Source organism: Cavia porcellus, unplaced genomic scaffold (assembly GCF_034190915.1).
Source record: "Cavia porcellus strain 051 isolate PalLab524CR breed Dunkin Hartley unplaced genomic scaffold, mCavPor4.1 scaffold_32, whole genome shotgun sequence".
Lineage (NCBI taxonomy): Eukaryota > Metazoa > Chordata > Mammalia > Rodentia > Caviidae > Cavia > Cavia porcellus.
Window position 1 is genome coordinate 29,724,288 of NW_026947515.1, and position 27,052 is coordinate 29,751,339.

At 58.3% G+C, this 27,052-nt stretch overlaps 1 protein-coding gene across 4 annotated transcripts in view; it reads left to right on the plus strand.

Moving 5' to 3' along the window:
• The window catches only part of Bahcc1 (BAH domain and coiled-coil containing 1), a 57,831-nt gene that overhangs the window by 15,872 nt on the left and 14,907 nt on the right, over nucleotides 1-27,052 (plus strand). For all 4 annotated transcript variants that reach the window (XM_023562914.2, XM_063242259.1, XM_023562916.2 and 1 more), the window contains exons 3-11: nucleotides 8,852-9,031; nucleotides 17,343-17,465; nucleotides 20,594-22,336; nucleotides 22,554-22,662; nucleotides 22,922-23,112; nucleotides 23,214-23,372; nucleotides 23,623-23,870; nucleotides 24,023-24,353; nucleotides 25,266-26,084. In XM_023562914.2, coding sequence (XP_023418682.1) covers nucleotides 8,852-9,031; nucleotides 17,343-17,465; nucleotides 20,594-22,336; nucleotides 22,554-22,662; nucleotides 22,922-23,112; nucleotides 23,214-23,372; nucleotides 23,623-23,870; nucleotides 24,023-24,353; nucleotides 25,266-26,084 — 3,903 coding nt within the window. The remainder of the gene's footprint in view (nucleotides 1-8,851; nucleotides 9,032-17,342; nucleotides 17,466-20,593; nucleotides 22,337-22,553; nucleotides 22,663-22,921; nucleotides 23,113-23,213; nucleotides 23,373-23,622; nucleotides 23,871-24,022; nucleotides 24,354-25,265; nucleotides 26,085-27,052) is intronic.

Genomic DNA, 27,052 nt, shown 5'->3' on the forward strand with positions numbered 1-27,052 from the left:
TGCAGCAGCTCTGACCTCTAGTATCGGAGAGCATCCCAGAACCAGAAAGCAGGGCGCCTGGGGAGGACCCCTTTGCTTGGGTTGGAAAGACTGAAGTCACTAAGCTCAGTCTCAACTTTGCTCTGTGGCCTCAGCTGCCTCAGCCCCTGTGCCTCTGTGTCCCCACTTGGAAGTTATGAAGGACACCCCAGGGCATCTGGGAGGGAGTGTGTACTTGTATCATTCCAGGGGCCAAGCGGTCCCCACCTCTGCCTGGCTCCCCACCATGGTGATGCAATCTTGCTGAGAAATAAGCGAGCGTTTCACACTAATTGGATCCTGTATTTTCCCACTTGCCTAGTCCCTGCCCACCAGGCCCCTGCAAAGTGTTTCAGCTTCTCATGCTCCCTCTACACGCATGCTCTGTGCGCTCTCAAGGGTGCTGTGTCCTCCCCACCAGACTGCCCTACATCTTGGGTCCCCAGATGTGAATTCACATGAGCTGGGAGGCTGTCCCCGAGGGCGGCAGCCTGCATTGTCTTGAACTTTCCCTGCTTTCTTCTCCCATAGGCTGTTCATGTAGGAACTGACATTCCCACTCCCCAAGTTACCCTGGGCCCCAGGGCTAGCACTGAAGAGTAGTAGGGGACAGAAGCCTGTTCTGTCCTTGGGCCCACACCTGAGTGCTGAGTGGATGGTCTCTTGATGGTGAGGAATGCCAGGGAGGAAGGCCTCCATTGAGAAGGAGTCCAGGCAGGGCTTTACAGAGGAGGCTGGGCTGGCTGTGACTGGAGTGGGACACCATGCATATCCCCAAAGGGGCAGCGCTGGAGTGTGAGCTTCAGAGTGCCTTAAGCCAGCTAGCTGTGCCTGAAGCAGTTGCTTAGGAAATAAGAACAAAAGGCTGTAATGGCAGCAGGCCTTGGAAGTACCCCTCACCCCTGCAGTGCTCTGACTGCTCCAGGGGGCTGCAGGGTGAACCATCCCATTCTGGAAGTCAGGCCATTGGTACCTGGACCTTTTTGGGGGGCAGGAGCTGGTCTGAGTTTTTGCAGTGGTCAGCAGAGCTCTCCCAGGCCCACACGGCAGCTGATTCCACCACCAGAAGTGAGGACCACGATGTACGCAACTATGCCTGCCCCCACCCTTGCTGCTTGGGCTGCAGACAGGATAGCGTTCGCCCTCACTGGGCGCAGGGTGCTATGTGGGCCTGTGACCTGCTGGGTCATCCAAGGGGCCTCAGATCCCTGGACCTGCACATGTTCTCAACCTGTGGCTTTACTTGGGGACACTTGGGTGTCATCCGAGGGACACAGCTGACCCTTCTCCACCTCTGGTGGACCTGGTGCTCCCTGCCTGGAGTTGCCAGCCTTGGCCAGGCAAGGGTCCTGCACATACTTGCTACAACCAGGCCACAAGCAGGCAGTTATGGTCAGTCCAGCTGTTAGTGTCTGGAGATGGAACCCTGCCTGTGGACTGAGATGGAGCTGCTGCTCAGGGAACAGGGCCCAGTGGGCATCCATGTGGATGACCTCTGGGAGTAGGGGTGGCTGGAAAGGTGCTGTGTGCCCTGGGTCTGAGTCCCCTGATTACCACAGAGCCTTCCCTGATGCCCAGGTTGGCTGGGCACCAGGGGACTAGGTCTGTGACTAGTCAGGAGCCATGGGCCAGGTGGGGAATATGTACATGGGAGTGGCCCACCCTTAGCACCCCTGGCCTGCACCTGTCTCTACCTTACCTCAGTGGATGTGGGGAGAGTCATGAGTCACACTCTGAGCAGAAGCTGTGGCTGGTGGGTTGGGAAGGCCTGCCCAGGGCAGGAGAGCTTCATGTTGCCCAGCTAGACCAGAGCCACCAACCCTGCCTGTGGAGTCTCCCTGCCCAGGTGGTGGCTTGTATGTGTACACATGTGTGTGCATATTCATGGTTATGAGCCTGTCAGTTTTTGTGGGTGTGTGCTGTGTATGTGTGTGCATGTTGGAGTGCACGTGCTCTGTGCATCCTCATATGTTTTTGAGTGTGTGAGACCCAGTGTCAGTACTGCCACCAGCCCCCGGGCTTATTTCAGGCCGGTGGAAAGGAAAGAAGCATGTTGTTCCCGCGGGCAGCAGTGGGTCCCGTGTCTTTTCCTGCCCAGCTCACTGTCCTGTGTGGCTTGGGGAAGACCTGGCCACTTGCCTACGCGGAGCAGGAGTAAGGACACTGGGAACGTGTGAAGGGGGGAAAAAGGAGGAGCGGCCCCTACCCTTGCCTGCGTGCCCTGGGGACACTGTGAGTCACTCTGGGAGGAAGGGAGGCTAGGGCCAACCCCGTGGTGAGCCTCGGCCACCCCGCCCTTCTGCCTTAGCCAAAAGGCTAAATTTACTCTTTTAATAAGAACCAGACTTATATCCGATTTTCCTTTTCTTTTATTAGTTCTGGGCTGTTGGTGGTTGGGCCTGTCCCCTGTCATCGGTGTCTCCCAGCCATCTCCGGGATTGCTGGGCAAGTGGCTCAGCACCCAGAGCTTTCCTATTGTGGCGTTAAAGGGGCTTCCTTGGGGCTGGCAGGGACTTCCAGAAGGTTCCTCAGGCCGGCTGAGGGGCTTCCCTGGTGATGTGCTCATTCCAGGCCCATCCTGGTCCCAGGGATGGGCTGAGCCCTCCGCCTACTGCTTTGCATTCTTGGCCTTCCCTCGAGCCCCCACCGCCCCCCAGGCTGTGGTTCTAGAGCCTGACTGTCTCCTCTTTCTTCCTGTGTTCCTCTCTCCCTGGGCCTGTGTCTGCCACTTCCTCTGAGACTAGTAAGGAGCTGCCCATGGGGGCTGGGGTAGCATGAGGGCTCCCTGGGGTCGTGCTGACCGTGGGGTTGGTTTAGAGTAGCCCCAAGTGGAGTTAACAGCCCTGACACCTGAGGCAGCCAGCTCAGATGAGTGGGAACTGCCCCAGATCTGGACAGGTCCTAGGCCTGGAAAAGGATAGCCCTTAAAGGGCATCTGAGGTTGGAGAGGAAGGCTCCATCCTGCTTCTTTCTGCATGGTGGAATAGGGATAAACCTTGCCATTCGGCTGCCCTTCAGGATCCATGACTGCTGAGGTAGACCTTAGAGCTGTGGCCTGGTGCTGACTGAAGTGGGAGATGACTTCTGCCATTGGCAGGCTGGCTGTGTCCCCACTAGGATGGAGGAAGTGTGGGCAGACAGGGCAGGACCTTTCCAGCGTCTGATGGAGATTAAGCACTGGGAAGCGGCTGATTGGAGCGGCTGATTTCCAGGGTAGATGGTGCCATGTTGTGTAGCCCCATAAATCTACCATCAGGGTAGATGGTAGCCTGCCTCCCCTTGTCCCTGGAAATGGAGTCTGGCTGTACTCATAGACATGTGTGCACCCTATAGCTACAGACACACCCCCAGAGACATAGGCACATACGGAGACACACCCCTAAGTGCTCATGGTCAGGTTCCCTTGCTCTGCCCACATCCCCAGCACACACTTCCTCTGTGGGCTTGTGTTAGGGCCCTCATGGATACAGAGTATCGCAGAGTATGGCAGGCTGCACCTGGAAATCAGACCATGTACACTGGGAGAGGCACACTGTCACTGCCCTTGCCCTGGAGCATCTGGTTTCCTAGTGGAGCTGGGTCCTCTTCACTGGACCCTCTGCTTCCTCCTGGGAAGCCAGATGGGCACATGCCACCCCAGTCTCCCAGCCACCTGGACCGAGCCTTTCCCCCTAGACACCCAGAGGATCCTCCTAGGAAACCCAGGGTGGAAGTTCTCTATTCTCTGTGTTTCCTGGAATGAGAGGAATGCAGGCGGGGCAGAGGCATCCTTCCTCCTCCTCTCCCCTGCTCCCTCTGGGGTGTGGCTTTGCGTGGGAGGAGTGCTTTGGCTCCCCCAGCCAGGCCCACTGTCACTCCAGTCTCAGCCTCTTGGTGTCCTCTGTGGAGACCAAGGGACAGCTGCCCCGTACTGGGTGTCCCCAGCATCTGGGCAGCTGGGGGGGGGGGCAGGGCTGGGGGAGGCACAGCTGGAAGCCCATGCTAAGGGAAGAGGGGAGCCTGAGTGGATGTGAGCAGGAGGATGGGAGCTGGCGCGGGTGGTGGTTGCAGCCGCCAGACGCAGAGCCAGGGAGGTCCATGCCAGCAGCCCGTCAGCTGGGCTTCCGGAAGCAGCAGGGCGCTGAGAGCCTGGGAAGGGACTTGCTTCTCAGGAGCTGCCGCCATCTCAGTGAGCCACAGTTGGGTTTTTTTCTGTTTTGTTTTTGTTTTTCTTTTTTAACAACCCATTTCACAGTTTCCAGAAAAGAAAGACATTATCTCCATGGCTCCCTTAACTCAAAACAAACGCTTGTCCCCTGGAGCTCTGTTCCTTCCTATTCTGCACAGCTTAGGCTGCTGTCACAGGGTGGAGCTGGGATGGCCAGGAAGAGAGCCAGCTGGGTGGGCAACGCAACCAGGCCCAGTTTCTGAGGTGCCCGGTCCATGGGGCTCACAGCATGGAGCATGCTCAGCACCTTTGGTCCTCCCTTCCATTGCCGCCTTAGCCATGACAGGTGGGCAAGAGAAAGGCTGAGCCATCGCAGGACTCTGCGGGGTGGACACCACTGGCGAGACAGTGCTCTACGTGGGACTAGGGTGAGGGCTGGTTTCCGTACTCGGAAGTCCTCAGTCCTCAGTAGACCCACTTCATTTGGCACACAGAGCAACATTGATGGTACCCCTATCCTCCTGTGGCTGGCAGCCCAGGTTCAGGTGCCCTGTCGCCCTGAGCAGGTTGTCTGGTCTTGGGGCATGGGGAAAGCCTACCTCTGAGGGACCAGGAGGCTGTGCCTGAGGCGCCAGGCAGCCTGAGGCATGTTAGCCAACCCTCCTGGCCTGCTGGCTTCCTGAGAGGTTTTCTCAGCCAGCCTGGTGCCTATGGCCAGGCCTCCATGGTGTCCAGGGCAGCGCCTAGGTAGCCCTGGAACTAGGACCCAGCTGGGCAATGGGGCAACCAGAGGGAGTAGATATACAGCATGGCCTTGCCTGTCTTGGTGACCAGTGACACTCACAGCTTCCAAATACCTTTCCGGGGAAAATCCCCAGTGTGCTGTGGCTCTCGAGGGGGAATAGGCAGTGGCCCGGATGGGCTTTGCAGTAGGGCTGGGCCACCTTGACCACAGAGGAGCTAGCTGGGCAGCCTTGGAACCAACAGACTCACTTCACTTGGCACATGAAGCAATGTCAGTTGTACCCCATTCCTTCAATGCAGGATCTCGGGTCTCAGGTGCCATGTTGTGTAGCCCCATAAATCTACCATCAGGGTAGGTGCCATCGCAGTCAATGCCAGCAACCTGGCCAGAGTAGGCCCAGGTCAAGTGCCCCTCCAGCATTCTTTGCTTTCTCCTCCAGTGCTGCTAACTGTAGCACCCGGTAGTCAAGGCCTTTGCCAAGAGGAAGGAGCTTCAGCCCAGTTCCTGGCTGGACTTGACCCATGGCTGCAGTGCTGGCTGGGGCCCAGGCTACACCGGGATCCCAGGCAGCCACTGTGCTGACTCTGTCTGGGGTTGACTACTGGTCGGCAGCTGGGGGCTAGGGAGATGGTAGCCAGGTCTGCCCACATCTCTGTTGTCTGGGCCCTGTGCCATTGCTCAGGGTGGTGGGGACAGAAGTGCAGATACTTTGTCCTAGGCTTTCCTAAGCTGCTCAGGAACCAGGTGGGCTGGAGAAGACCTCAAGGAGCCCATACTTCCCAACCCTAGAACTCACTGCCCATTTGGCAGGGCCTGCAGACACTACTGCAGGTGTCCAGCCAGGGCCAAGATGGGGGGCGTCAGAGTGGGGTTCCCCTGCCCGTGCTGGTGGGGGGTACAAGGCACAGTGTGTCCACACAGGTCATCCTAGTGCCTGCTGACTGGGGAGTGAGTCTTGCGGCATTTGCCATCGTGGGCTGGACTTCCGGGAGGAATAGGCAGCAGAGATGTCAGGGTTCTCAGTCCCAAGGTGTCCCTGCTGGAATTGAGAGGAATGTTTGTTTGGTCTTCGGTGACTCTGGAGCAGGGGTGTATGGTGATGACTGCAGGGGAGTGGGATCTTTTGCTTTTTTTCCTGTGCTTTATTGCTTGGACTCACCTTAATGATGATAGCGATATGGTATCCTTGTGTCTGGGACAGAGCTCCAGCCCTGGTTTTCAGCATGAAGGGAAGGAATTAGTGAAGACAACCCCCCACCCCACCCCAGGTAGACAGCCTCACCAGGTACAGGGGGGACACTGGGCCACAGCCAGCTGCTGGGCAAGCTGCCAGGTCAGAGGATAGGGGCCTAGAGGACCATTCGGTCTCATCCCCTTCATTTCTCAAGGCTATCAGAAGCCCATTAAAGAAGCAGCCGAAGGACAGGCAGTGTGGGGGCAGGAAGGCCACAGGCTGGGCGCAGGGCTGAGCCACAGCCAGCAGAGCAACCCGTCATTCTGTTTCCTGCATGGGGAGCCAGGCTTCAGGGGCAGGAGGGCTGCAGTGCTGGGATGGGTTTCCTGGCATGATGGTCTGAGACCCCACTGCAGACTCTGGCTTGGGGTCCATGTTTCGGGGGACCTGGAGGGTTGGTTGGCCAAGGTTTTTCACTGTTCTCACAGAGCTCTTAGGGAATTCTGTGGGGGCCTCAGTTTCCCTGGAACACAGGCTCTGTGGGATGCTGAACTGTGGTTTCTGCTGCCCCTCCTGCCTCCTGTGTGGGAGAGCTCAAGGTGCAGGGTTCCCAGGCTGAGGTCCTGGAGAAAGTTTTTTCCAGACCTGACTTTTACACTCAGTTGCTTCCCACTATCCTGGGGAGGAAGGAGTGGGTGGGGCTTTCCTGGGAGGCTGGGTGAGGGGAGGCCTGAGGGACTTGGGGCCAGCCAGGGTGGGGCAGAAAGCTTGCAGCTGGGGCAGCCACACTCATCTCACAGGCATGCCCCTCCAGAGTCCCCAGAGTGGGGCCAGGGAGGCTAACTTCCCTTCCTAGCCCTGGAGTCAGTCCCCTCCCCTAGCTGGACAAGTCTATGGTCTGGCTGGGGTTCCTGGCAGTCTCAGTCCTGTGGTTTGGGAAGTCCCTGGCTTCCAGGCACCTTTGGCCTACTCTTCCTCTCCCTGCAGAGGTGGACCTTGTAGCCCCTTCCTCTTTGCCCATGCCTGGGAAAGGCTACCTCTGGGTGGCACATGCCCCATCCTGTCATCCCAGGAGGGGAGGGAGCTGCCTTCCAGTGCTCAGCCTGGGCTGGGAGCTGGCAGAACATAGCTTGGTTACCAGGGTCCTGGGGCATCCCCTCTCCCTTGGCTTGGCCACCTCTCTGCTGAGTCACCTCTTGTCTGGGCCCAAGGCCCAGCCAGGCGGGATGAGGCATCACAGATTCACCAGTTTCCTTTCTTCTGGGTGGGAAGTAGCTGCCCTGACTCACCTTAGGCTGCCTGCCACCTCTCAAGACCCGAAGTCCATGCAGCCCCACCAAGCCCTGCCCTGCACCCCATACATCTCAGTCTTGGGATGACCCCAAGAGAGGCTTGTTGCTCAAAGATAGAGATGACAGTGCCCAAGGCCACCTTGCCAGAGTGACGGCCAGCAGTGCTGTTTAGACCACCCAGAGTGACCCCATATGCAGAGTGCTTGCAGGTGTATATGTCATGCAAGTATGAGAGCTGGTTGTCATGGCAACCAGGAAGCCTTATTCATTCTGGCCTTGGCCACTGGACTCAGCAGGAACGGCATGGCTGTGAGTGGAGGATGTGACAGGCTGGGGGACAGAGAGAGTGTTGTGGGCAGGCTTCAGAGGCTGGCCTGGGGCCAGCAGCAGGTCGCCATCTCCTACACTCCTAGGTCACCAGGGGATATGCCAGTGTTGGCTAAGCTAACAAAGCCTCTGGCTGCTGCCACCTGAACCCTGAATAAATGGCTGTCTGCCACTCGATGCCAGCCCCTTTGGCCCTCCCCTGAACAGTGTTGAGGGGACTTCAACAGTTGGTCAATAATGTTCCTTCCTTTTTCTTTCTTTTCCATTTCCATTTTCCATTTGACTCAGTTTCTCCTCTTGCTCACCTGGGATGGGGTTCCCTATTCTGATTAGCCAGTTAATTGTACTGGGGAGGAGCATGAAACTTCAGTTTGGAGAAAGACCCATCCATGCTGCCCAGGCTGGGTCAGAGACCTCGGGACCTTGGGCTGGGGCCCTACTGACTGTCCACCTGTATCTAAGAGCCTTGAGGTAAGCACTGCATCCTAAGAAGGCAGCCCATGAGGTAGCTTGTTCCCCATGGACCCTCAGTGCTTCTCCAAACCGTACCCTGCAGCACCTGGCAGATGGTGCTGATGTCACTGGTGGTGGCAGTCGTAAGAATGTGATAGATGGTGGTGCCAGGTGATGCTGATGCTGACAGGGGTAATGGTAATTGTGGTAGCTGTGCTGGGGTGGTGGGGGTGGGGGTGATGGTGGGGGTGGAGACAATGTGGTCAGTTGTGGTCATAGTGATTTTGGTGATGTTGTGATGTGGTTGCTAGTGGTAACGGGGTTGGTCCTCGTGTCGTTGGTGGTAGTGTGATTGGTGTAGTGCAGGTGGTGGTTGTTGGTAGAGGTGATGTGGTTGGTAGTGATGGTGATGACATATGAGGGACAAATGGGGTATTCCTTTTTTTTTTATGTAGAAGTATCATTCTTGGTTTTATAGTAGCAGGATGGTGTTAGCCCTAAGGCACCTGAGACACACAGAGGCCTGGGACCCCAATGCTATTGTCACATGCCTATGAGAGCAAATTTTCCTCCTGTGGGCCTCTTGGGTAAAGATAAAGGCCCCTGGAGAGCTTAGGGGTGGGGAGGAACCATGGACGGTAGGTGCTCCCCCTAATCTGATCTGTCTTGAATCACACTTGTCCCTGTGTCCACAGCCAGCAGCCGCCTGATGGGAAATTCTCCAGCATCCTCTTTTATGGGCAGCTTCCTCACCAGCAGCCTGGGCTCTGCAGCTTCCACGCACCCTAGCGGCCCCACCTCCTCCCCGTCTGAGCAGGCCTACCGCAACTCTCACCCTGGCACCTCACAGATCTGGTTTTCCCACTCTCATGAAGGTAAGTCAAGGTTCTAGGCTCTGCATGGCACCATGGTGGCCGCACAACTGACCATGGCTAACCTTGCTGAGCATGCTGGGATGGGGGCCACTCCCTGTTGAGGAAGCCCTTTGGGGGAGGTGGTAATTGATTGCAAACAACGAAAGGCCCTTAGTAGTCACTAGTCTTGGCCAGATGTGTGTTCCAGATGGACAGAGAGGGAGGAGGGGGTGGGGCAGGGAGGACTCCAGGGAGCCGAGAAAATGTGGAGCACAGCTGGGCCAGCCGGACTGGGCTGCACCCTCTGACATGGGCTGCACCCACCTCCCCAGACGTGAGGAGGCATGGGCTCCAGATGCGCCAGCTGAGGGGGAGAAGCAGACAGGGGAGAGTTGTCAGCAGGCACAGGCTGCCTCCCTGGTGCCCTGCCTAGGACAGAGCCTCCAGCTCTGCACATAGTCAGTACCTAGCAAATACTCGTCACTCTCGGGTGTCACAGCCGGCAGGAGTCCCTGAGGCCCTGTTGGGACCCCAGAGTGTGGTGCACTCGGCTCCCTGGTACTGCTACTTGAGTGACTGCCCAAGGCCTCGGTGGCCCTGCCCTGATAGCTGCTGGCATCCGAGTGGTGTGGGAAGGGTTAAGCCCCCTGCCGGCTGGCACAAGAGAGGTAATTGCAGTTGGCAGCAGGCACACAGGGCTCTCACTCCTGGCACCGGCACTGCCGTAACTCAATGGCTGCTGTGCTCGCGCCGTGTTTACAGAGCGCTGCGGACCCACACACCGTGCCGCCACCCGCCCATGTTCCAGGCAGGGAGATTAGCGCCCGGCACTTCTGGAAGCCAGAGAAACCTCTCTTTGTGCAACAAGAAAGGGGCTGTTTTCCAAACAGGACAGGTGACGAGTGAGGGACAGTTGTTAAAATAATCTGGGCTTTAGGCACTGCTTGAAGAGCAGCATTCTTCCCGGGTAGAGGAGAGGCCAGCAGGGTACAGAGCTCCACTCGGGCAAAGCAGGGTCCTCGGCCCACTTGCCTGTGCCCCATGCCCTGTGGGCACTGCTGGTCCCTTTCTGTCCTTGTAGCCCTTCACTGGGCATCTGGCCCTCAGGACGTCTGTGGGAAGGAGGAAGGTGCCAAGCAGAGGGAGCAAACAGGCAAGGCACCTCAGCAAAAGTCGGGGTGCTTATCCCTCCTGGTCTGGCATAGGCACGATAGCACACCTGGACAGCTGACCTGGTTTCCTTTCCTTGCACCCAATCATGACCCTGCCTCAGAGCTCAGGAGTGGGATAGCCTACCCCTCTGCATCAGAGGTTCGAATTCCCACTTCCTCTCCATCCCACCCACCAACAAGGAGGACGGTTTGTGGGTAGCACCACCTGCCCTGGAGCCCCATACTGCCCCTGAGGTCTGCTCAGAGCATGGGTTGGGGGTGGCCTCCAGACAGTACCCGCAACGACCTTCTGCCTCTCACTTCCCTTTGTGCCAACGGCTGTCTGGCAGAGCTGCTTACAAGCCCCTGGGCACCCACAGCCCTCAGTCCCACCATGAGGTGCAGCCTCAGTGGTTTCATCTGCCCTGGCCCAGCAGCATCCATGTGGCCCTAGAGGGGGTGGTGTCCAGATGGTGCATCAGAGAGGCTTTGTTTTTTTTTTGTTTTTTTGTCTTTTTCATTTTTTATCAGTACGGGGATCGAACTCACGACCGCCTGCTAGCAAGGCAGGTGCTTATGCCGCTGAGCTAAATCCCCAGCCCTATCAGAGAGGCTTTGACACACACCAGCCTTCCCCATGCCGCAGAGGTCCTGATGGGGGGGGGGCGGCAGAAAGGGGGACTGATACCCCCTGAGGCCTGTTTCTGAGTGGCCACGCCCTGCTCTGGGTACCCTGTTTCTGGTAGCAGGAGCCATTCCCACCATCACTATGCTTACAGCCTGGTCAAGGAGGCTGCCCAGGTGGATGTAGAAGGCAGGATGTGGCTCTTGAACTACCTCCAGTCCTAGAACACAAGATGCCACCCAAGGACCACCAGGGGATGGGCATGGGGATCAGTGGTCCTGAGTTGGGGAGCTCATTCCCAACCTGCCAGGTCCCACCTGAGGGTGTCAGTGAGCTCACACCCATCTGGGTATCATAAGACTACATGGACCTTCCTGACCTGAGCCTCAGTTTCCCCTCAGTGTCCCCACCCACCCCGGTCTTCAGCTAAACTGCCTGCTGGCTCGGGATCTCCTCCTTTCAGGGCTTCCCCTGCTCTGCATCTGCAGCCTCACTCCAGAGAGCCACATGGTGCCGGCTCCCGGTGCCGTCAGAGGCCAGGGCGGGCGGGGCCGCAGCGAGTGGCAGCCTGGCTGGCTGCCCTGGCAGTGTGCCTGGCTGCTAGTTTGACTAGATGCCAGCTGGCTCCCGCATGCCAAGGCCTGTTCCTCGGCCGTGTGTGTTCAGAAGGGCGGGGGACAAGGCGGGCAGGGGGCACGCGACACGGCCAAAGAGTACAGGCTGGGCTGCATGGTGGGCTGCCTATCAGTCAACACCAAGGCCTGGCTTCATCCTTGTCCCAATCTCTTTCACTGCCGTGGGAATACAGAGGCAGGTGCCCAGCGAAGCTAGCTTGCCACTCCTCTCCTGGCCCTGGGGGGCTTCTGTGTTACGGGGAAGAAGACCAGGGTAGGCTGGCAAGCCAGGACCCAGGTGGCAGTAACTCCTGGTATCCCTTACCCTAAGCAGGGCCTCTTAGCCAGAAGAAGAGCCCCCACCCATGCCACCATCTGCAGGGCAGCTGTTAGAATGGGGCCAGGGCTTCCTCTGTCCCTGAACAGCTTGGGGCACCCAGAGCTGTAGAAGCCGCCCCAAAACATCTGGCCTGGGGCAGAGCTTGTTTGTTCCTCCCCAGGCTTCCTGACCAATGGGCTTCACCAGAGGCGGATGGCTGCAGGGCTCAGGGTGGGCCGGGTGGTGGGACTACAAGGGGGGAGCAGGGAGCCACTGTCCGGCCAGCCTGTCGTGGGTGGGTCAGCGTGAGTGTGGGCGCAGCACAGCTGGGCCCATTGTCAGGGAGCCTGGCCCTCTCCCACCCCCAGCTGCCTGGCTGGGACCACCCACCGGGCCATGAAAGAGATTCTATTGGGGGGGCTTGGCTGGGGAGACTGGGGATGCAGCCCTCCCACAACCCACTCTTCATGGTCTCTTGTGCCACCTGGAGGGGGAACCATGGGCTCATGTACCAGTCATGGCTGTCCTTGTGGCTGGCCTCATTGTCAGATCCAGCCCTACCCGGGGACCACTTCTCCATGGGGCCTAGATGAGACCCAGTTGGGGTAGGGCCACCCACAGCATGTACCCATGACCTACTACCAACTGCCCCAGGACCCCCTTTGGCCCCTCCAGGGCCTCAGGGCTTACAAAGGATTCAGGAGCTAAAGCCTGTCTGAGAGGACAGAGATTCCACCCAGTGCCCTCCCGTACCATCCCCTGGAGTTGACATCTCTGGCAACTGCCCCTGCTCCTGCCCCTTTCTGCAGACCCCAAAAGATGCCACCTCCCTTTTACTTGTGATGGAGATGTCCCTTCAGTCTACCCTCAGAGCCCTGGCCTCCTGTCCCTGGTCCCCTTCCTTGCCACTCCCTCACTTCAGGCCCATAGTCTGTGTGGTCCTGGAGCCAGGGGCTTGGCCAGGCTCCGATTGGAGGCCGCTGCAGGCCCAGAAGGCCTGCACATGGCCCTGGCTACCCCCTGGGCAGTGGTGGGTCCAGCTGCTCAGAGACCAGATGTCCAAGGGAAGGCTTCATAGCCCAAGAGCTGCATTTGCCTCTAGTTCACATGCCCAGCTGCCAGGCTCCTAAGCCTCAGTTTCCCCGTTTGTAGACCACATATCAGAACAGCTGTTGGGATCCAGAGGAAACTGGATGAGTCCTACAGACTGGTCCTTGTCTCCTATGTCCTGTGACTACATGTGCTAAGGTAGCCCCTTGGCCATTGACCCCTGGGATGGTGTCCTGAGGTCTGACAGGAGCAGGGCACACTGGTCCCTGGTGGAGGGGTCCTAGGCACAATGGCCTCAGGTGCCCAGGATGTGCTTACAGAGGGGAGGGCAAGGAAGGTGCCATCTATGTCCGTGAAGATTTTAGAGGTCATGCCCAGGATGCTTAGTGCCTCAAGCTCAAAGGATTCTCAGTTGCCTTCTCTCACCTAAAGCCTGCAGCAGGCACCCCGGACCTCCCTGACAACCCGCCTGCTTGCATCAAGCCTAGGGCTGGGGACTGTCCAGGACTTATCAGGATCCTAGCCAGGCTGCCTGCAACTTTTATTCTAGAGGTGCCTGTGGGAGCCTGGCTTCTTTCTCCTGCTCCTCACAGCTCCTCTCAGCACAGCTCCTCTCAGCAGAGCCTGCCAGGCCCTTTACTTGAGGCAGCTGTGGATCAGCTTATGGACACAGCACCCTGTGAGCCCATGGAGGATATGCTGGGCACACCTGGAGGGATCTCAGGTTCCCCTGCCACCACCAAAACCCAGAATGTGGTGTCAATCCTGGGAGCTGCTGCATTTGGAAGGCTCAGCCTGAACACCTAGGCATCAGACCGCCCAGGTAGAGGGGATTAGGGACAGAAACAGGTATCTCCCACTCATGGGGAGGGAGCTATGGCCAGGTTACTCCCTTCAGGCACTAGAGCAAGGGGCAGCAAGTGTCTTCCAAACACACTGCCATGGCCCTGACTATACCCAGAACTGATGTCACCAGTCAGGTGTGTTCCAGGTGAACAGAGCCTCAGACCTCTCCTCAGCCCAGAGCCCCTGGTGTTGGCTATGATCTGGGAAGCAGCCAGCACTGAGTTAGTGTTGAGTGTTGGCACATGTAACAGATGCCATGTGACAGGGAGAAGGTGCCAGGTCACACAAAAAGCAGAGACCAGTGTCTCCTAGTTCTCAGTGGAGAGCTGAGAGGCAGTCATCACGCCCACTTGTTCCTCTTGGATCGGCAGTAGTGTCCACCCCACCTTCCCAGTCCTCCCTCTGACCTCTTCAGTCCCCTACCACTTCACTGGGCCAAGGACTGGGCTCAGGTCTTCAGGCACCTGTGGCAGTGGACAGGCACAAAGGACAGCTTGTCCTCAGATCTCTACAGCCTGCTCCAAGCCCTGTCCCTAAGTCAGGTGGGAGCTTCAGGAAGTTTGTCACCTGCCCATTGGGATGATCATAATGGGCCTAAGCACAAGGTAGGTGAGGCTGTGGGGCAGGGAGATGCCCCAGTCTGAGGAGGGAGTATAGCCACCACCTGACCCAGCCCTGGATCTGGCCCCAACCCTAACTGTAACCCTGTCCGGAGAGTCTTCTCCCCACTGTCCTGGGGTACCCCCCAGCATTCACCACCCCTAGTCTCTTTAGCAGTAGCTTCTTCAGGGACCGCATACCTCCCCAGCATAGCCACACCAGCCCTAGCTTCCTGTTCTGGTCACACAGCAGCTGCTCTGATGCATAAAAATCGTATTTTATATTCTTCTTCAGTTCAGAGAGTACAGTCTTGTTGGGAAAAAGAAAGGGCCTTTCTGTGGCTTTCTGTGGTGGAAAGACCTCCTCCCCACTCCCGAGCCCCCCCATCCTTACTTTTCCCTCTTCCTGCCCTGTACCCCTTCCTCCACCCCTCATTCCCCATCTGGGGCCTCAGAGGCAAGGGCCTGCAGCAGGCTAGAGACAGAGCTGGCCAGGCCTTTGGGCTGGGCCCCAGGAGATTTCTGCCCCCGCTCCCTGGCCTGGATACCACCCATACAGGCTCAGAAGTAGAGGGACACCAAGGCCATCCACCCTCACACTGCCCCAGAGCGCAGTGGGCAGGAAGGAGCCCGCTCTTCAGCTGGCTGAGCGCCTGCTGGCCCCGAGGGTGAGGGAGGCCCCGACCTCTGGGGTGGGGTGGGGGGGTCCGCACAGTTTAGCTTGGGAAACGGCGTCTGGGAAGGAGGAATTTACAGACTTCTGTTTACAAAACCGAGGCCCGTAAAATATTTAACAGCAGCCAATTACAGGAGGACAGCTGTGGCGGGTTAGCCAGCTCCCCAGGCCTTGCGGTGCTCCTCGGCTTTTGTCAAGTCTTCCAGGAGCTGAGTTGAATCTGGTCAACATCTGCTGCCGATGTGCCCTGCACACCAGGCCAGTTGGCCCAGTGCTCCAGCCCCAGTCTGTGCCTCAGCAGGAGGGCTCTGCCAGGGGCACGCCGGGCGCAGCACTCTCCCCACGGCAGGCCTTCTGCAGGGCGGGGTTGCTCTTGGCAAGCAGGTTCTCAAGCCACAGAACTTCTCAGAGCCTTTATGGGCACAGCCTCTTCCAGAGTCAGGCTGGCTTCACAAGGGACAGAGTCCATAGAGTCACTTGGACCCATTGAGCCAGAGAAGGTTCTGTGGTGTCACCAGGAGTGGTGGCCTGCAACTGCCAGGGGTCCCACTGGGATTGGGGTACCATGGATGTTATGGCCTTATTTCTGAGGTCCTGGGGTGTCCCCTCCTGCCACCTGTGAGCTCTTGTCTTGAGTTCTTGTCCTTCACCTTCAAGCTAGGTACTAGGAAGTGACCCTCAGCCGCCGGACTCAGCCTACAGAGGGCTGCCTCCACCCCTGATGCTCAGGATGGGCTGGCACTAGGCTGCGGCCCCTGCGCCCACAGGGGCATGGCATTGAGTTGGACCATCGAGGTGGCCAGCCCCAGACTGAGACTTGGAAATACACCGGGCCTGGGGATCTGTCCTGTCATTCTGGATCCGCCTCTTTAGTGCTTGACTTCCACAAAGGTGTTTCTCAGATGGTATTCCGTAGAGTGCTCAGCCCTCAAAGGAGTCCTACTAAGCAGCATAGGGTTCCCATGAGAAAAGAATTTGGGGAAACAGTAAGGTGGAGCAGAATTGTGTGCTGTGAGACCTGTGATCTCATTGTGACACTCGAGAGGAGTCCTGGTACCTGGCTCCCCATCATGCAGCTCAGGACGCCCTTCTATGAAGTGACAGCTATGACAGGTGCCCAGAGAGGCTCTTGGGAGGCCTCTATGCCTGGCCTGCTGCCCCCAGGGCCCTCTTCCTTCCCTTTCCTGTCCTCTAAGGGTACCCTGGGGACCCCTGCTCTTTGTCACCATCCAGAATAGCCTGAGAAAGCTCTCAGGACAGTAGCAGAGTCCCCAAGAACGGCTTCCCAGGGACCTAATGTGTCTGTTTTAGAGTGAGGCAGAGAGCCAGTACTGCTGGTTCTGTTTTATTCTGTAGAATGAGGGGCAGCTAGCAGTGTGTCACCAGCTGGGTGATCCAGGTACCCCACCTCAAAGACAGAAGGGCAGAGGGCTGCTTCTTGGCCCCTGTTATTCACAGCAGGCATGAGTCTGGCAGTGCCTGTAGCCTAGGTCTCTGCCCCATCAGACCTTGTGAAGAAGGAACAGCTCCAAGAAGCCACATTGCTGGTGACTGATGGAGACTTGGCATCAGGATTGGTACTCACTCCTTTCTGTCCTGCAAGCTAGGACTTCACTGGGGGATCCCAGCTGACCTGGGATCTCAGGCCACCAGAGTGGAACGAGCTCAAGGCCAGTGCTAGCATCCCTGCATGAGAGTGTGCCCTTAGAACCTGGGCTGCCTGAGAGGAATGAACACTTTGAGCTCAGGGAAGGGCCCTCCTGACATGACCCAAAAGCCACTAGGTAAAAGTTAGAGGCTCTGGACTTATGCAAGAGCTTCTGGGGACAGTGCTGCCACTGCAGGGTCCCAGCTTTGCTGCAGATGTCAGGCCACAAAGAGGCCAGGCCTGTGGCCTAGGTGGAGAGTTCTATCAGTGACACCTGTGGCTTCCAGCTACAGGGAACCTGCAGCACCCTAGAGGCCTGGCTCTGTGTGGCTCACTCCAGCTAGCTCCCCAGCACACAGCTGGCCTGGGACTGTGGGCCCTCTTGGAGGACGATGGTGCAGACAGGAGTCGGGGTCTGTCCGTGGTTGTCAGCACTCCGGGACGTCTATCTACTGTGCCCCCTCCTCTTAAGACACCTCTCTAAGCTCCTTTGTGTCCTGCCTGGAAGCACGAAGCACGTGAGAACCACCAAGAGCTGGGAAGGAATCAGAAGCGCCCTCCTCCAGCCTCTCCTCTCCCAGTCCATCAGCAATTCAATTTGTGCCGCACCAGAGGGATGGTATTAGTCGAGTCAGAGTTAATATGATGTATTGATGGGTCGATTTCCCACTGGCGGGCTGCACGCCGGGCTCCGCGGGACGTCGCTCCTGGATTGCCTGCAAGCTTCTTGTCTCCCTGGAATCAAGGTGGTTTGGAGCAGGGGACCAGGACCTTGTGCCACAGCCAGTCCTTTTACTTCTCTAGCTCCTGCATACCCCAGATTTTCGGGGAGTCTGGCATCTACTTTCTTACCCGTGAGCCACTTGGATCACCATGGAAACAGTAATGTTCTCTGCGGGCAGCATCGTTTCTATGGAACCCAAAAAGGCAAGTACCACACGAGGCCTGGAGTCGGTGCAGGGGTTGGCAGGGTGGGGAGCCTCTGGGGAACAGGTGAAAGCAGCCAGCCTGGCTGGGCCTTGCCCTCTAGGTGTTGAGCCCAGCTGCACCCCTCAAACAGCCTTGCTGTCTCTCCAGTTCTTGGGATTGGTGTCTGTGTCCCCTCTCTGTCCTTGCCTCTTAACCCCAGGGACCCGGAAGGAGTGTGCCTCGAGAGGTCTGGCAGGGCCATGGGGAGCAGAGCAGTGTCCCATGGACAGATTTTTCCTGGAGTTGGGAGGACACGTTATTTGCATTTTAGAAAGAAGCCCTCCCTAGGGGTTGCCCAGAGGCTGGGGTGACATTGAATTAGTGACCATGTTTCAGGTGACCAGCGATGGGACTTGAACCCAGATATTATGTCCTGTGCATCAAATGGGGCTTGAAGCCAAATTCCGCAGGGCACTCCTGTAATCCCAGCTGTGTGGGAGACCAAGACAGGAAGGTGAAAGTTTGAGCCAAGCCTGGGTTCAAACCCAATACTGAAGAAAAAAAATCCTTTAAATTACTTTTTAGAAAATTACAGTGTAAGCCAGGCACAGTAGCACACCCCTGTAATCCCAGCATTCAGGAGGCTGAGGCAGGAGGATTAGTGTGAGTTAAAAGCCAGGCTAGGCTATGTCGTGAATTCAAGGTCAGCCTGAGCTACATGGTGAGACCCTGTCTCAAACAAACACAGTGCCGCTTGAGTGAGGGGAGGCAGAAGATCCCAGATGACCAATTCTGTCTGGGCAGTGGGAGGGGCCACTAAGGTGTGGTTCTGAGGGGAGGGGTGAATTTAGCTAACATGAGGGGTGGGGGGCATCGACAGGAGGTACAGGCTTGATGGGGCCTACAGGTCCCTCTGCAGAGGGACGCAGTATGCGGCAGCAGGTGAGGACCAGTCTTTACACAGCAGTCCTGGAGCCCCACTGGGTTAAGAGGGCAGGGTTACCAGGCAGACAGCAGGATTTGTAGGTGAACAGGACACCCAGAGGAGCAAACGAGCGTGTCGCTAGTCCTGCTGTCACAAGCCAGGGACTTTGGTGTGTCCAGCATCTCTGGCCCTTTGGGCCCAAAGAGCCCCTGAGCTATTAGCAGATGACTGGTCTCTTTGGGACCGCCAGCTGTGATTGGTGCAGGTCCTTGTGGGACTGGCCGGGGAGCTCCTGGGCCTACGCAGGGGGTTTCCTGCTGATCCTGAAACAAACCAGATGCTCCCACCAACCCAGCCTGCTGCTCAGGTTCTGCTGCCTGGGGAACAACCCGCTGGGCCCCCGGGGACCACCCCCCAATTTCCCAGTCAGCCTGGCAGGCCTGTACAGCTGTTTTGACAGCATTTGTCAGGGGTGGGCAGGTGGCTGGTCCTAGCCCCAGAAACCCAACCCCTGAACAGGGCCTGGGACTCCCTCCAGGCAGTGGGCCGGCTGGTGTCCTGGCGGCGCTGGCTGGGCCTCTCAGCTTTCACAATATTGTAGTGGAGCCTCATCCAAGAACATTATTTGGTTTTGGAAGTTGAGCTAATTAGATTTCTCCTGGGCTACCCCTTTTCACCCCCCTCCCCTCCTTTCTAATTAGCAGGAAATTGACAAGGAATTTACATGACTGAGGACAGTTTTACAAGTTCCAAACATTTCTTTTGTTTCCCCATTGTCTGCTCTCTCCAGGCCTCACCCTGCTGCCTGCCCACCCAGCAGGGTGAGAGGAGGAGCAGACCCCAGGGTCCCTGAAAAGTACTGACCTGGCCCCAGAGTGGCCTTGGTGTCCACCAGGACTGATCTAGAAATTGGGGAGCAGACCACTCTGAGGGCAGGAAGGTTCACCCAAGTAGAACCCTGGCTAGCAGGCAGTCCTTACCCACGGGTGCCTTCTGACCCCAGGTGCCAGGCTGGGCAGTTCCACTGCTGCCCTCCTAGAAACTCCTCTGGTTTTATCCTTTTGTAACCCACACCTATCCCACCAGCCTGAGTTCCACAGTTAAGGCGTTTCGGGACTGGGCCTCCCCAGGGTGTCCCAGGTACGGAACCACACCCAGCCTATCCTTAGACCCCCCAAGGCCTTGCTCCTCCCCTGGGAGCTGCTGCAGAACCTTGGTGATCTAGGGCACAACCCCTGAGCACTTGGCAGTGGCCTCAGAGCTGGTGCAGCTGGGCAGCACCCTCCCTTTGCAGTTCTTGTGCGTGTGTGCACGCGTATTCCTAAAGACCCCTCGAAGCTGAGCTCCCTCAGAGGAAGCCAGGAAGGTGCCTGCTGTGCCGCATCAGCCTCCCTCCAAAAATCTTCAAGACCCTTGGGCCCCTAAGACCTAGTGAGGAAAGCCTTTGTGAAGTTCTGAGGTTGTAGCTTGGGGCGGGGGTAGTGTTTGATGGGGAGGAAGCTTCAATTTAGAGAGTAGAATTCTGGAGGAGATGATAGTGATGATCTCACTGTGAATGTGGCTCAGTGCCATTAAACTGTGTGTGTGTGTGTGTGTGTGTGTGTGTGTGTGTGTGTATATAGTTAGTTAGTTTGTTTGTTTTTGTTTCGATGCAGGGTCTCCCTGTATGGTTTAGGCTGCCCTTGAACTTACTTTGTAACCCAGGCTGGCCTCGAACTTGTGGCAACCCTCCTGTTGTGGTTACAGGCATGTGCCACCACATCCAGCTATGTATTTTTATATTTTACGCAATATTTAAAAAATGAAACAAAACCAGGTATGTCAATACATGTCTACAATGCTAGCACTGGGGAGGCTGAGACAAGAGGACCTCAAGTTTGAGAGCTGCCTGGGCTACAGTAGTGAGTTCAAAGCTAGCCTAGACTACAGAGTAAGGTCCTGTCCCTGCCTTACCCTCCCCCGAAAAAAAAACCAGGCACAGGGTTGGGATTTAGCTCAGCGGCATAAGCACCTGCCTTGCAAGACTGTGGTCCTGATTTCTATCCCGGTACTGATAAAAAAGAAAAAGACCAAAAAAAAAAAAAAAAAAACAGGAACAAGCACATTCCCTGAACAGTAGATACCAGCTAAGGGGTTAGGGGAGCACCTGGGGCCAGTATTCTGGGGGAGTCTGAGCCCCCACCCCGGGCTTCTTGTTGACCTTGGCTCTTTGGGCCCACAGATAACTTCTACCTGCGCAACCTGCCTCCCCAGCCCACACTCCTGCCTGCCAATCACAACTTCCCTGGTGTGGCCCGGGGTGCACCTGCTCACCCCACTGGCGCCTGCAGCCGGGACCGGGGTGAGACCGTCCCCTCTCACAAAGGTCCCAAGGAGTTTGATGGCTTCCTCATGGGCAAAGAAATGGGCAAAGAGAAGGCCAGCAAGGTGACAGAGGGCCGAGAGCGAGCGGCAGCAGAGGAAGACGGCAGCAAGGAGCGGCACAAGCTGGTAACCGTGCCAGCCGACGGGCCCTGCAAAGAGGGCGGCCCAGGGCCCCGGGGCTCCTGCGAGGGCCGCCCCAGACACCCCACCTCTTGCCTCCTCAACGCCAAGGTGCTCAATGGTGACCTGGGCAAGGCTCCGCTGGCCAGCTGCACAGGGGGTGTGCTGGGCCGGCCCGGCGCCAGTGTGGCAGCTTCCGGACGCTGTGCCAGGGAGCCAGCAGGCCACGCAGAGCCTGGGGCAGCCTTCAGCGAGTGCCTGGAGCGGCGGCAGATGCTACACCATGCGGTGTCCTATACGGTGCCCTCCGGCTTGCCCACTGGCCCTCCCCCGCCCCTCAGCACAGCCTCTGGGTCCTTCCCCTGTCTGCAGCTGCACACGGGCCCAGATGGGCTCTGCCCACTGCAAGACAAGGTCCCTCGAGACCTCAAGGCCAGCAGGCCCACCTTCGTGCCTTCTGTGGGACACCTGGCTGACAAGAGCCGGCCCTTCCAGGCAGCCGAGGCCTGTGCTATGGCAGGGGAGGGCAAGGACCGACACCAAGATGGGGCCATGGGCCCTGATCATGTCGCGCCCTATGGAGTCTCCTATGCCCACATGAAGGCCGAGGGCAAGGTTGAGCGACGGCCTGGGGGCTTTGAGGCAGCCCTCAACTCCCGACTAAAGGGGCTGGAGTATCTCAACACTGGCCCCGAGGCCCCCTTTCCTGGACTCCCCAAAGCCAGTCTGGACAAAGGTGGCTACTTTGAGTTGCCTGCCCCTTCGCAGGACTGTGCTCGGCCCCCCCACCAGGACTCACTCGGTGGGAAGGCCACCCAGGCCTGCTGCACTTTAGACAAAGCTGTCAGCAAGGAGGCTCCCCCCAGTGCCCCTGGGGCCCAGAAAGTGGCTCGGATCAGGCATCAGCAGCACTTGGTGCCTCCCGAAGTCGAACCAGGAGGCAGTGGAGCTGAGGCCAAGCGCAAGTCCCTGGAGCTGGCATCTTTGGGATATGGTGGACCCCACCTGCCACCCTGGAGCATCCAGGCAGGGCAGGCCACCACCATGGCCATCAGCGAGGAGCGCAAAGGCAGTGCCTACCTGGACCCCTTTGGCAGTGGCCTGCAGCAGGCAGCTCTCTTGCCTCAGGAGCTGCCCACCCCGCCCGACGAGGTCTCAGCCATGAAGAACCTGCTTAAATACAGCAACCAAGCCCTCGTGGTGGGCCAGAAGGCTCCCTTCGTGGGCCTGGGTAGCCTCAAAGCCAGCTGTGTCCAACAGGAAGCAAAGTTCCCAGCCTCCAAGGGCCCAGGCTCGGTGGAGAGACCGGACTGTGCCCGCAGCCGGGAGCACGACACCCCACATGGAGATGGGGAGGTGCGGCAACCCCCTGTGGGCATTGCAGTGGCCTTGGCCCGGCAGAAAGACACAGTGAGCCGGCCTGAGATGACCTATAGCACCAACAATGGGCGGCAGGGCCGGGCAGCGCCTGCCTTTAAAGGTATGGCCCCTCATGGGCAGAAGCCACACAGTGATTCCAAGGTACTCAAGGCTAGCTTTGTCCTACCCCAAGAGCTTGATCAACTCTCCATACCTACCCCATAAGATCCCCTGAGGCCCCAGGGTGGGGAACCCTCCTTCCATGCATAGATCCCAGCTCAGGGGAGGGTCATGTTGGCTGTAGAACTCACACAATCTGTCCTCTTGGCCCTGCATAGCTGGTGGGGGACCACGTACCACACACACGCTGGACCTGGAGAGCGAGGAGGAGAGGATGCGGCTGTGTGATGACCGCCTGGGACTGGCCAGCCGTGAGCTGCTACTACAGTAAGAGCCAAGCCTTGGCCCTGATAGGGATGGGGTCCACGCCAAGCTAAAGGGAGAAAAGAAGGATGACTGGCTGGGACACTGAGCTCTGTGGCCTTTTCATTTTCAGGAGGCCATGCTCATACCCCCACTGCCACAAGGCCACTTCTGGGGTCTGCTGTGAGCCCCATCCTTTATTTCCCCCAGATTGATGGCCGTGAGCTGCAGGCAGCAGGGCAGGGTCATCCAGGTAGCAGAACTAACTCCAGTGATCTTTCAGGGACAACAAAGACCTCGTGGAATTTGCCAGGATCCATCCATCAAGCAACTGCCCTGGAGACCTGGCCCCCCACCTCATGATGCAGGGTGGCCAGCTGGGCGGGGACCCAGCCCCTCACCCTCATCCTGCTCACCCACCCTGGCTGCCCCGCACCCGCAGCCCCTCCTTGTGGATGGGGGGACATTCCTATGGTTAGTCTTCAAGGGCAAATGGAGTAGACAAGGGTCCCCAGGAGTTGGAGGCCTAAATGACCTGAGGTCAGCAGGCCTGATGCTGTGCCTCTGCTCCCCAGGCCTGGGGCACCCTGCCCTGCACCAGAATCTGCCCCCTGGCTTCCCTGCTTCTGTGCCCGGCTCCATGCCCTCTGTGTTCCCGCTCCCCCAGGATGCCCCTGCACAGCTTGTGATCTTGCCCTCGGAGCCCACGCCTCACACAGCCACCCATGCACTTGGTAAGGGCCTCCCAGGCCTGTTTGCTCACACAGGGGACTCTGGGCAGTGGCTCTGAGTAGTAGGCAGTCTCCTGAGTTGGGAGGGCAGAGTAGGAGGCTGGCTGGGGCCTCAGGGAACGGGAGGTGGGCCAGCTAGGCACAGGGCTGGGGAGGACTGAGGGAGGAGAGTGTAGGGAAAAGGTGCATGCAGTCCGGTTAAGCCCTCTGTTCCTAGCTGGGCTGGCTGATGGACCCCTGGCCTTGCCTGCAGCTGATGTCATGGACCAGGCCTCGCTGTGGTCCCCCATGTACGGGGGCCGGGCACCAACATCCCACATGCAGCACCCTGGCCAGCTCCCTGTGTACTCACGCTCCCAGCTGCTGAGGCAGCAAGAGCTGTATGCCCTGCAGCAGCAGCAGCAGCAGCAGCAGCAGCAGCAACAGCAGCAGCAGCAGCAGCAACAACAGCAGCAGCGGGCTGCCCAGGCCCTGGAGATGCACCAGGCCACTCAGTTTCAGGTACCCTAGCCACACTCAGCTGGGGCCAGGGCAGTCCTGTCCCTCCAGGCTCCAGCCCAGCTGGCGCCAGGAGAGCCCGGCATGCTTCTGCAGGCTGTGGGACTTACAGGGGCAGAGGGCCTACCGAGCTGAGCTTCTCCCCCACCCCACAGCGAAAGTCAGAGGACAGCCACCTGGAACTGGAGGAGCCTACCCAGGAAAAGGCCCCGAAGTCCACTCACAAGCCAGTTGCCTTAACCCCCATGGCCAAGGGCGCCCCCTCGCCTGTCGCTACGGGCACGGTCAAGCTCTCTCCCTGCTGTCTCTCACCTGCCCTGAAGCCTTCAGCCAGCTGTCCCACACCACCACCTCATCCCAGTGCCCCCTGCACTTTATCCATCTGCCCCACCAGCAGCCCCGGGCCCAGCTCTAAGGTGCCCAGAGCTGAAGACGAGAGTGGGAAGTGCCGGCGGGCCGGAGCTGACCTCACTGCATTGGAACCAGGTGAGAGTGGGCAGCTACTGCTCACATCTCACCCCGCTGGAGTTTCCAAGAAGCTGGGCTGATCATGGGAGGAGCTGCTCTCACCTGCTAGGGCACAGGGCCTTTTCTCCCCCTCTTCTGTCTTCAGTAGTCTGGGTGATCACAGAGAAGCAGTATCCCAGCTACAGGTGGACACAGGCTGGGCCATGTTGGCCAGCACTGGGGACCTGGGAATGATGAAGTACAGTCTGTCTGGGATGGTGCCAAGGCCCCAAGGGTACCAGACACAAGATCTTTTCTTGGCTGTAAGCCTGGGGCTCAGCAGAGTTAGGGAAGGGGTATCTGGGGCAGAGTGTGGTGCTGTGTCCCCAAGAAGGGGAGGGGTGACCTATGGGGGTCTTGGACATGCCTCCCACTAGCTCCCTGCAGCCCACACGATCCTTGCTGAATCCAAGCTTACTCTGGAAACCCATGGGGCGAACATAAACCTGCCCCAGTTCCACAGTAAAGAGACTGAGCCAAAAGAGGTTAAATGTGTGTGCGAGTGAGTGCGTGTGTGTGAGTTTATTATTATTATTGCAGTTAATGAGGCATAATACCTCCGACACACCGCTGGCTCGTCCTGGTTCAGGGGAAACCCTGATTCAGGCATCATGTTTTGAAATCCCCCGTTTTGGTTAGCCACACCATATCACCCTTGAGGGGGCCCCTGAGGCTCCCAGCCACCTGGGACAGGCTCTGACCCTAGCCTCCTGCTGTCCCCTTAGTCTAGTATGTCCTCTGTCCCTGCCTCTCTGTTCTGCAGCCCAGAGAGTGGCCAGAGGCCCTCCCAGGTATGAGTTGGGGGACTTGAAAGGCCGCCCCGCTGATACAGTAGGGCCTCCTTTCCTCCCACTGCTCTCAGCCTGCTCCTGATGGTCCTCTCCTTTGCAGACCTGCCCCCTGGACACCTGCGCCCTGTGGTGGGCATGGGCTTCTCCCTGCCCTCAGATGTGCACTCATCTGACCTCTCGGGCCACAAAACTATGCAAACCGCTGTCACAGGAGGCCAGCCTGAGCCTGCAAGGACGTTCCTGCCTGGGGAGCCGCCACCTCATAGCCCCGGGAGCCTGGAGGGGCATGAGCTGCTCTCAGGGGGCAGGGAGGCCACACCAGACCTTGCTGCCACACCCCACCCTGCCAAGCAGGGACCTCAGGGGAAGGCAGAGGACCCCAGCCCACTTGAGGGGCTACAAGAACTGCAATTTGGGGCCCTCCTCGAGGGAGGGACCCCTAGGGCCACTGGCCAGGCTCATTCTACTCAGGGAGGGGCACAAGAGGAAAGGACCAGGGAGGAGGGAACACTGGGGTCACCACTGGGGATCTCCCCGCAAGCCCCGGAGCAGCAACCAGGGAGCCCAGTTGCCCTGAATGAGGATGAGAAAGGTGTCCAGCAGGCCCCAGAGGAGGCCCCACTGCAGGAGAAGCCCCAGCTGGAAGAGGAAAACATGAGGGACACAGAGGAAGACTGGAGGGCTCCCAGCAGCGACCACCCACTCAGGGCACTGCCAGGCCTGGATGCCTTGGTGGCCGCCACAATGAACCTTGGGGACCTGCCTAGCATCAACATGCCGGATCCTCATCCCTTGGTGGCCCCTGGGCCCCCAAGCGTGGCCCCTCTGCCCCACAGCTCAGGGATTCACGGGATTGCTCTGCTCAGTGAACTGGCTGACCTGGAGATCCAGCGGCAGAGAAGTGAGCTGGTCACTCAAGGTAAGCCCCGGGGATGCCTCCCAGGACCCTGGAGCTGACCCTCCAGGCGGCTCAATATCTGCCAGCCTGACAAAGAGTCTTTGGCATTGCTCACTTGTCTCTGAAACTGGGGGGGGGGGTGTCTCAAGGAGAATATCCTCTGCATGGGCTCGCGTCCATTGAAGTAAGACACAAGTCCCCTGTGAGAGGATCCATCCTAGCCCCAGCCATGCCGAGTGTCCTGGGTAGGCCCTCAAAGTGAGGACTGCCTCTCCATGGTGATTTCAGAGGCGGGACCTCGAGGCACCCTGTGTGTGCTCTCGCCACTTCACATGGCTGGTGTCAAGGTGTGAGGAAAGGGTAGGGAGCTCCAGTTTCCTCCTCCTAGGGAGCCTGGGCATGGGCTTGGTGGGGTCAGCTCTGGAAACATCTGCCTCATCTTCTAGCCCCCAAGGAGGTGACCCCAGGCCTTAGGCTTGGAGACAATGAGATGGACCCACCTGCCAGACTGTAGCTACCCACAGCCTGTTCCTACATGGTCAGCCTCACACAGTGGGGAGCCACACAGTTCCCTGGTCCACTAGCAACCCTTTCTTCCTGATAGAGTAGTCGCTACCTTTCCTCTGGAACCCACACAAAAACTCTGGGGCCAGGAGCATCCCCAGCTGGGCATTGCGCCACTGGGTATCTAAAAGAAAGAATCTAATGGGATCCTCAAGGCCCAGCTACTTGTTTTCGTGGGGCATAAATCGCCCTGTGTCTTTGGTACTGTGTGGAGACAAAAGTGCAGGTTCTGGTAAAGTTTGTTTCCCTGAAGGCCTCTAACGCTCCTCTGCTAGGGGCTTCAGGGCTGCCTCAGGCTGTCCCTGGCAGGACATAGGTAAGCATCACTGGGTGAAGTCCACTGTGCCAAAAGAGCCTTCCCTGAGCCTTCCCAGCAGCCTCCAGAGTCCCCTGCCTTCGGGAGGGGCTATACAGACTAGGGACTA